This window comes from Gossypium arboreum, chromosome 8 (assembly GCF_025698485.1).
Source record: "Gossypium arboreum isolate Shixiya-1 chromosome 8, ASM2569848v2, whole genome shotgun sequence".
NCBI lineage: Eukaryota > Viridiplantae > Streptophyta > Magnoliopsida > Malvales > Malvaceae > Gossypium > Gossypium arboreum.
In genome coordinates, this window is record NC_069077.1 from 11,141,562 (window position 1) to 11,151,832 (window position 10,271).

The following is a 10,271-nucleotide window of genomic DNA, read 5'->3' on the forward strand; positions in this document are numbered from 1 at the left end:
ATAAATTTACGGAAAGGGGACTCATCAAAGTATACGTTGGTATCTCAGGTTTGCTGGGTGAATCTTCAAGGACTCTTGTAGCCAAATCGTTGGTACTTTTTAAGCTTTGTTAGCCTCAGTATTTCTTTAATTATCAGTAAAAATGTCAGGGTTTAGAACGTTTTTCAGATAAATTTTTTAAACTTTGACTTTAATTATTTTAAAATTTTAAATTAATTGAATTTAAAAAAATATATCTAAAATCTACTTCATTGAAAGTTATATAATATATATTCAAAATTTTATCCATTATGAATTTTTTTTAAAAAAAATCAAAGTTCAAAAATTATGTTACTAGTGGAACGGAGTGGCTAGGAGAAGATGCTTGGTTTCATGCGACAAGAGAACTCCTTTTTTTTCTTCATAATGGTGAGTTGAGAATGTCATTACTAAAAAGATAATCTAAAATTTGAATCTGAAATTCGGGTATAAAATTTGATATCAACACAAAGGCTTGTTTGTTATTTACCATGGATAAAATTTGGCCTGAATCTAACATAAACACATAAAAAAGTTACCGGAACACAACAAATAAATCAGCCAGTTGATAGGATGAATATAAAACATTGAACATTGACAGAAGCAGATTAGCCATGCCAGGTCTTTTCATCTGAAATAGTGGTTGCTGACACTTGAGTTTAAGCTTTTGATAATAAGTAACAGAAGCATGTGTTAGTATGAATTATGAAGTGGGGCTAAAGAGATTCTAGAAAGGTCATTGAATATGTCTAGATTGTCTTAAGAATATGGGGTTAGGCTTTTATTAATTAAAATCCAGCGAGTTATTTCCTATAACTAACAGTAATATTATACATGGGGGGATACTTGGTGGCTTCCGGCAAATTAATTACAATACACCCACCAGAAAGAAGAACGAAGTAAAAAACTGTGACACCGGCCAAGAAGCGGACAATTTCCTTTGAATGTTAAAAAAATGGCTATATAATGAAATGACGCATCTATGATTTTACCAGGATGGAGCAAAATGCACATTTCCTAGCTTCCTACTCCACCGGGATCAAATCTGCAGATCATCCAATGAGATTTCACTTGGAGTCAACTGCTTCAGTTTCTGGAAACCATGAGCAATACCAAATAAGGTCAGCTGCTAAGTAGAATATGACAAAATTATGGGTAGTTGAAAATCATTACCGTGATGAACTGTTGAGGATCATCAATACTTGTTGAGCCTAAAACAACTTCCCTGTTCAACTTTCCGGTGAGCTTGTGACAGACCCTTAGCTGTACATGAAAGGACATTTTTAGGAGATGGTATCAAAAATGTCTATCATCATAACCTCATGGTCTTGGAGATTGAGATCATAAAATTTTCATACCTCAGATCTTGTAGCTCCACCAGCTATAAACACAAAAATGCGTTTGCCCCTCTTTTTCAAATCACTCGATGCATGTCTTAGTACAGAATCACTGAGATGACATAGGAAAACAAGCATTAAAATCAAATTCACAGAATAAGAGCATTAAAGATAAGAAATTACAGGGGTCCTTGACAGTGGCATTGATGCATTAAAAGGAGTGAAATAAATAAATAAATAAATAAAATCATATAAAACTCTTAAGGAGAATGATTCCAAAAGTAATTTGATAGGTATTCATAATAAGGACCTTGAATACCCATCGTCTGAACCACGAGGCCGAGCCCATGTTGGCGTCCTCCTTGATCTCATGGAATGAGCAACTGGAGCCTCATGTATGGATGCAGCAGCTGGAGATGAGCCATGGAAACTTGGACTAGGATCATTCATGCAAGGATAATCATCCTTCGATAGTTCTCCCAAGCTAAGTTTCTCAACAAGCTCCTGAAAATGGAAAAGAATTCACATGTAAGTAATCATTTTGCCATGAACTCCTAATATGTCAGATGCAAAGTTGCAGCATTTCTTTTACTCTTTTGAATAAGTTTTTGAAAGATGCAGAACTCTGTTATATAACAAGACAATTGCAATAATAATCTCTCATTGAACCTTACTTATTACCAACGAATTACAGCTTAAAGATTTGGAACAAATGAACCATGACAAACTTGTTTAGAAAAGAAATGGCATTAGATCTTTTGAAGGGTTTTGACATAGTAAAACTAAACATATCGAAAAAGCGTACTGCAGAAAGAAGTTTAGATCTTTCTCATAAACAAAAACATACATAGGAAATGATATTTTTACCACCCACACCTCCAAAACATGAATTTCCCGAAGAACAACAAACAATATATCATTATATGATTAAAAAAAGTATTAACATTCAAGTTATTCTAAAGTGGAAATAAATATAAAATAGAAGTTATGCAAGACTGCAGAAGATTATGCAGCTAGTCACAAATGTAATAAAAAATGGTTCCAAAGAATGAACCTATGTCTAAACATACCTCTATTATAGGGTAAAAGCGTGATAATTGCCATGTTTCTTGCTCGCTACATCGGTCTTTCCTAGCTGCACGCTTCTTCTGGCAATTCATGAGCAAAGGAACAAGGAGAGAAGGAAAAGAACTTAATCAGCAAACAACAATACTAGATCAACCAGCAAAACCAGAGTTTCAACTAGTAAAACATTTACCTTGTGAATATCAAACTTCAAAGAAAAGGAACTGGCTGAGCCTTTTTTGGACTCTGATAATGGTGCAAGCAAACTCATATTATTCACAGCATTTGCATCTTCGGTTGATAATTTTGCTAGCTGAAAAAAGTTAAAGCATCAGATTGGAGAAATATAATTGGCCGTCTGAAACTGCTTGAACTCAGATCTCTAAATGAAAAGGATAGTATTGTAAAGCCAGTAGGAGAAAGAAATCGAAGGGAAGGGTGGGGATGAAATAGAAAAAATGAAACGAGAAATATTGCAACCTTCATCAAACTAAGACCCTTTTCACCCTCAAACTTCTCAGGGTAAATGGCTGCAAGAATCATCATCAGCCGCAACTTATTTTCATGAGATACTGCCTGCAAAAAGAGATATTTCTAGTTTAGAAACTTGACAGAGTAGAATATCTCTTGGTTATGCTATAGTTAAATTTCTTACCTCATTTGTAGTAAGAAATTTAATTACATCTTTCATGCCAGCATCACCAAAAACAAGGTCTTGCTCCAGTTGCCCGAGTTCTTTTAGCCCTTGCTCTGTGATGATTTGGTTGATTTTTCCAGCAATCTGCAATCATAAAACTGAATCTGTATGAAGTCACTATATCTTTGATAATTAAAAGCATTTTCTTTCAGTCATAAAAAATCATGAATCATCCATCGGAAATTGGTTAGGAACCACATGAAGCTTGTACCATTAACATCTGTTTCATAAGGCAAATATCGGCTGCTCTTAGACATGAATAGAAGGGATAACTTCTAATCATGCCTCAAAATGATAAAGCACCATCATGGTAGAACATGCAGACCTTGAACAGAACAAATGATCCCCATGAATAATCCAAATATTTAAAATGTTTGTCTCACAACCAAGGTTTCAATGAGTTTTGGACTATTAGACAGAGGAAAAATAGGATAATATATTAATAGCAAAAGTGGTACTAAAATGCTAAATATAATCCAAATATTCAACAAAAGAATACAAAAAATCTGATCATTCAAAGGAATAAAAGAAGCAGGCACCATACAGAAGGCTAAAACAGAAATAGAGAGTTTTTTCTCCTCGAAAACAGGAGAGCAGATATCTGGGGCAAAAAATTCTATGCTTTTACATGGGCAAGAAACTGACCTCTACATGAAGGGAGAGCTTCTCAATTTGTTCACTGTATTGTGGCAATGCTTGAACCATTTTTTGCAAATCCCTTGTAGAAATTTCACCAACATCTCTATAAAAATGTTGAATTCTAAGGTGAGAGCAGAGTCAAGTAGCTAATAGTTCCAAATAAATTCATCAAGGACAACATTTTATAGCATTATTGCATTTAAGGTGGGGGCAGGGCTGATTTTATCTAAACATGACCTCAATCCTGAAATTTTTAATTGAAAAAACTGACATGTCCTACCTCAAAACCCGATTTTGAAAAAAAAAAAAAAAAGGGCTTAATGAAAAATTTGCTACTAACGTTTACATGTTTTGTCAAAATAACCTAATTGTGTTTTTTAGCTTTTTTTTGGCCATAAACCTTTATTCTTTTTTTTCAAATTGCTTTTTTTAACAGATTTGATGAAAGTACCGTTAAAAAAGTTAACGGGATGATGTGGAATTTCATATGTGGAATAATTTTAATGAGATGTAATTTATTGCTTAGATAATCTAATAAAATAATTACATGTGGAAAATAATAAAATAAATAAATCATACATGAATTTAAAAAATAACTCTTAATTTAAAGAAAATAAACTTAGTTATCTAAAAATGGTTTCAAAATGAATGCACACCTTCAGTATTTTCGGTTTGATTTATTAATTATCTTTGTGAAACCTCTCGAAAACAAACTAATGCATCCATTTTGAAATATTTTTTAGATAATTATGTTTATTTTCTTTAAATTATTAAGAGTTATTTTTTAATTTCATGTATGATTTATTTATTTTATTATTTTCCACATATAATTATCTTATTAGGTTACCTAAGTAATAAATTAGGTCTCATTAAAATATTTCACATCATCTCTGTTGTTAATTTTTTTAATAGTACGTTCATCAAATCTGTTAGAATAAGCACTTTGAAAAAAAAAACAAAGGTTGATGCCAAAAAAGGCTAAAAAATACAATTAGGGTCATTTTTGACAAAACATGTAAATGTTAGTGGCCAAATTTGTCATTAAGCCAAAAAAAAAAACTGCCTCTATAGGTTTGGGGCAAATCAGAACTGTTGGGTTCAGGGATTTTTGCCATCCCTAATTGTACAGCACTGATGAAACAATCAGAAGGTGCCAGGTGAGAAGACAGTGTATTCCGTAAAACTTTCAAGCATATACACAAACCTTGAACCATGCTGATGTTGTGCAGCTTTATTCTTTGATACAAAATTGGTCATCTTCTCATGCAACCTTAAATTAGCCTAAGAATACACCAGAGGGTCAATCAGGATTCAACATGGAGTTCTATGTTGGTCAGGCTCAGGAGCATTGGACATGATATAGGTCATACATGGATGTATTCAATTTTTTTAACTTTTTCCTCCTACATGGCAGTCAAGACCCCATACCCATGTCCAATTTTACTTACACGCCTGACAAGTGTCCAATCTGGGCACTTGATGGAAATGAAATATTAGAGCAATATAGGTTGTATATACACAGTAGAAAGCACCATACATACATCTCCTATATGTGCGTGTCGAAGCTCAAGCCATATTGGATCATGCTCCTCCAAAAGAACCTCCTTTTTCTCAGGAGGGCCTCCTGTTTTGCTTGGAACCTAAATAGTACACTTTCTTGATATACAGAAACCAGAAAAAAAGGTTCCTAGTTAAGTCAAGAACATACTGAATCTGACAACAGCACATACCTCATGAACATATTTATTCCCCTCCATATTCAGTAGATCATGGCACATGGCATCATAAGTCCACTCATGTATGACAGGAGCAATCTAGATAAGGTAATTAACCATTTATCATACACAAATTGGACAATCATGCAATGCAAATGGCATTAGCTTGCAACCAATATTAATATGCAAACCTGATCTATAGATCGATCAAGGACAAGCAATTCGCATGTTTCCTGCTGAGGAAAGTTAGGAATTGATTTACATTTTACAAGGCAATTCCAGATTCCAGCTGCAAGCTTGGTAGGAATTAGATCACGGAAAGTAGTCATGGTCATTGGATCCAGAGACTTGGCAGCTCGGTAGCGCACAAAAGGAAACTCCTAAAAGAATAACACATTTGAGAAAATTTTCGCTCCATTTGAGAATCAAAATTCAAAGACCAGTGCATATACCCTTAATGAAGCAAATACTGTAGCAATGCGGTTAGCCATCACATTCAAACATGCATCAGCTTTGCGAGTATTTTCCTCATCACCAAAAAGGTCCTCAAGAGCCTTACCATTATCAGTGATGAAACCCTGTAGTGAGAAAATTGCAGTTCACTTGATAACAATTTTGATAGGCCATTCATCATTTGGGGGGGGGGGGGATCAGATACACAAGCTTCATCATATATCATGATAAGCTAGCTTAAATTTCAAGGTTAAAATCTTCCAAAACCCTCTTGATCCCAATATAGGACATCTCAGTGGTTATATGCAAGTATATACAAATAGTACTTATTCTTCACTGAAAGTTTTTCAGGCTTAAACCACAAAGGCTTTTATTAGGACTTAATTTGGGCCAAAATTTGCATCTCAAATTTTAGCCTGGATATTTGAAAATGCAAGTTCCAAATAAATCAAAATGAACTGGTCCCTGTAAGAATATGAAAGGGCCACATAGGCTATTACAATTTTTTTCAGGAGAAAAAGAAAGATGATGATCACTATTTTAATTCAATTTGCACAATTGACCAGATTACCTGGCTGTCAATTGCAAAGTACTCCAAGTTCATCTGCATATGCCAACCAAGAAATGATCAGCACTAAACAACAACTCAACAATCAATGTGACTAGTTTGCACAATGCAGATTGTTTCAGGCAAAGTGGCAATCTAAAGAAAAAAAACCTAACCTCACTCAATGCACCTATGCGAGGCAAGACAGTTGAATCCTTCTTGATGTGAGCAACCAATTCTCTTGAGATAGGCGAACTGAAGTAAACAAACGCCCTTTTCCACATACCAGATAAAAGAATACATATATCAGAAGCTGTCATATGCTTGGAATTCTGAAGATTTAACCCCTCATGTAATGTATTACGTAAAAGATCTTTCACATACTTCCTGTATAAGGGAGTCCTTCCAGCCATGTCTGACAAGAACATAATAACACTGCACAAACACACAAGTGAAACAATAAAGGGTGAGGGGGGAAAAACCCACCAGAGAAGTAGGATTATGTTGCACTATGACATATATACATCTCACAGAGACATTTCCTTTTATTAATTAGGATAACTAAATCTTGTACAACAGACATGCATGAATGCATGCATCCTTGCTAGGGAAAGCTATACTAGAAAATAGAATAAAATAAGGCTTCAGCAAGGTTAATTTCTGATGACGGAAGTATGATATGAGGTCATCTAAGATATAGGTAGTCAAATCATGAATGTAGGCCTAAAATGGGAAAATGTTCAGTATGGAGTCTGCAACTGTTTGAAACTGGATTATTTTCTTTGCCCTGTAAATATAAAATTATATGGTCAACAAAAGGGGGAATGGACTAAAATGTGATACACACATAAAACTCGGTCCCAAAAGGAAAATACCTACCCAGCTAAAGACTTGATAATTGAAAACTCAGTAAAGGGAAGATAAATTACTTCTCTTTGGTTGGTTGAATGAAGTATATAGCATCCATTGATGGCAATGGCTGCCTGCGTCTGTATATGTCTTCTACCACTGCAAAACAAAACCAGAATCAATAAAATTAGAAGAAAAATTTGATCCTTGAAACTTTAAAATGATGACATAACTTATGTAGCTTATTATTTCATTGTTGCCCTATTAGAGCAGTTGTTATGCAACAGTTAAAATAATACGAAGCTTGGCTTACATGAAACTCCTTCTGCTGTGATGTCACCCATCTTGCAAGAGTAAGACATTACCTTAACCGTGACTTTGTCCATGATTAGCACCTGCTTAGAGGGGATTGAAAATCAAGATAAATAAGAACATTTCTAGCAACCAGTAACAATGATAACAGCACAAAGCCAGCCAATGAATAACCAAAACAAAAATAACAACAAGACCAGCATACCTTCCACGTAGATTTAGAGTCCTTCACTTTTGCAGAACGAAGCATTTCGTGTAATAACCCTTTACATACATCAAGTACATATAGAGATTTAAATCAGATCAGCCACCCAAAATTAGTGAACAAGATCATGCCTAAAGAATAAATGAAAAAAGGTAATAAAACACACACACACACACACACAATCCAAATGCATTATAACCTTGGTTTTTTGCTTAATAGATAGAAAGGTACAAGACAACTAGATGAAGCCTGGGCAGAAAACTTGTGTGCATCATTAAAAGCACCTTGCCTAGGGGTAGGGACCTGCTCTCACTGTCCGGCCCCATGCTTTTAAGCCATAACATGCATGTGCAGCCCTGATTATAATAGTTGAAACATCCCTACACTTCTACAAAGTGCGCAGATCGTGATTGTTTTTAGCTCCTCTTTTTTACATATTTCCTTATTCCTATTATGAGTAATTTCACAGCGGGGAGTTAAGGATAAACTCGATGCATTAAAAATCAACTATAGCTCATGAAAAAAGTCCCGTTTTCATGAGCAGTATCAGTCTATATTATAGTTCTCAGCAAAATGCAAATAATGCAGCATATAGCACAGTCATAGCACTGATTTTATGTTTTTGAATTGGTATTGTTGAACAAAAAGACCACTTACATTCTTTGTTCAAATTTCATACATCGAAACCAATAAATTAAAATATATATAGTTACGCTGATAAGTTATGAAATAATATCTTTTCTTCGTGGCTTTTCCTTAAGACTGCGTAAAAACACAAATTTATTGTATATTCAACTTAACTGACAAATTCATTACTAACGATTAAAATTCAGTAGAAATTACATGATCAGGTTCGAACTACTACTAACGATTGTGAAACCAGATAGATCATAATTAAGCAGAATGATTAGAGAATCTTAAAATTAAGTTTAACAAAGATTGAATAAATAGAGAATATAAGACTTCACTTTCACGGCTGATTTGCTTGAAATTCTTGTAGTGGTGGTCGCCAGCGCCGGAAGAAGAGTCGGAATCCGAATACGACATCGTTTAGAGAACCCTCTGATCAACCGATCCAGTGAAAAACAGGACCGAATAGATGGAGATCCTGGAGTAATCAAAACACAAGAGAAAAGGGAAAATGGAAGGAGAAGGAAGCGTAGATTGTATTTTTTTTTTTTTTTGAAATTAGAAAATTATTATTTACACAACTATAATTTATGAGAAAAGGAAAAACTAGAAGGGAAGGGTGAAAGAGAAATTATTTTTATTGAATTTTCTTCATTTTACTTTAATTTTTTATTTTTTTCAATGACGTGTTGACGGCTGACAAATGTCGAAAGTATATAATTTCACATTTCCATCTGAAAGTCGACGTGCACGGAATTATATTTAGAATAAAGCAACATTCGGTTATTGAATTTAGTAATTTTTTTTTAATTTTGGATTCTAAATTTTGATTTGAAATATTATGATGTGGTTATTTAAAATTGCATAACGTTATCGCTTAAATTTTTATATTAAATTTATTAAAAATAAAATATTTAAAAACTATCAAGAAATTTTAGAAGAGAATTTCAAACTAGCGCAATGTCATGATCTAAAGTCGTTATACTTTAAAGAATTCAAGTTGAGATAGATAAAAAAATTCAGAGACTAAAATGAAAAAATTAACAAATTAAGGGAGCATATTAGTTTATCTCTAATATTTATGACCTTGCTCTCTTGTCTTCTTCATTCATGAAAATGCATCCGGAAATTTCTTCATTCCTTGCGTGTTTGAATATTTTCCCGTTCAGGGGCGAATGTTGGAGGGAGGGCTGTCCCTCATTTTTTTTCTTTTTCATTTTAGCTTTCTAAAATTTTAAATTAATAAAAATAAAATTATATTTTAATTCTTTAAAAATAATAAAATATTAATTTAATTCTTTAAAATTACATTTTATTATTATAAAAATTATAATTTTATTTCAACCCTCTAAAAATTTTATGACTTCTCTTCTGCTCCTCTTTAAAAAATAGGTTATTTAAATTTCATATTAAATATTACCTATTAGATTTTTTAATTTAGTTTTCAAAATAAATTATTTTAAATTGTATATTAATAATATTTTTATTATTTAATAAAATAATAACGTCACATTTGGTACCTATAATTTTAAAAAATGTTCATGTAATATTTACACTTTGAAAATGTTCAATGTGGTATATGAACTACCAATATGTGTTTTGTTATTGTACCGATATTTACACTATTAATCAATTACTAAACCAACAAATGAAAATTCGACATGTAAATTTTTTTCCAAATCATCAAAGTCCCCATGGATAATATAACATAAACAAAAATTTAAACGCTAAACTTATATAAATAAAATGTCATCTTCTCTATTTAAGTAATGTCATCTTCTCTAAAGAGCTTTTCATTTGAAAT

At 33.0% G+C, this 10,271-nt stretch overlaps 1 protein-coding gene across 4 annotated transcripts; it reads right to left on the reverse strand.

Moving 5' to 3' along the window:
- Positions 1-772: 772 nt before the first annotated feature.
- Positions 773-9,191, reverse strand: LOC108467562 (SNARE-interacting protein KEULE-like). 4 transcript variants are annotated; one of them, XM_017768233.2, is made up of 21 exons: positions 8,806-9,189; positions 7,838-7,896; positions 7,634-7,715; positions 7,401-7,479; positions 6,856-6,906; positions 6,648-6,744; positions 6,496-6,528; positions 5,924-6,049; positions 5,663-5,851; positions 5,487-5,570; positions 5,298-5,396; positions 4,961-5,037; positions 3,763-3,859; positions 3,076-3,201; positions 2,901-2,996; positions 2,614-2,733; positions 2,426-2,503; positions 1,666-1,859; positions 1,377-1,467; positions 1,192-1,281; positions 773-1,111 (listed from the first exon to the last, which is right to left on the reverse strand). In XM_017768233.2, exons 1-21 carry the CDS (start codon positions 8,882-8,884, stop codon positions 1,058-1,060), a joined length of 2,001 nt encoding a protein of 666 aa, XP_017623722.1. In that variant the 5' UTR covers positions 8,885-9,189; the 3' UTR covers positions 773-1,057. The 4 variants fall into 4 exon arrangements, with proteins under 4 accessions (XP_017623722.1, XP_052887935.1, XP_052887934.1 ...); XM_053031975.1 differs by having other exon boundaries at positions 2,426-2,500; positions 6,648-6,906; positions 8,806-9,191; XM_053031974.1 differs by having other exon boundaries at positions 6,648-6,906; positions 8,806-9,190.
- Between the last annotated feature and the right edge of the window lie 1,080 nt (positions 9,192-10,271).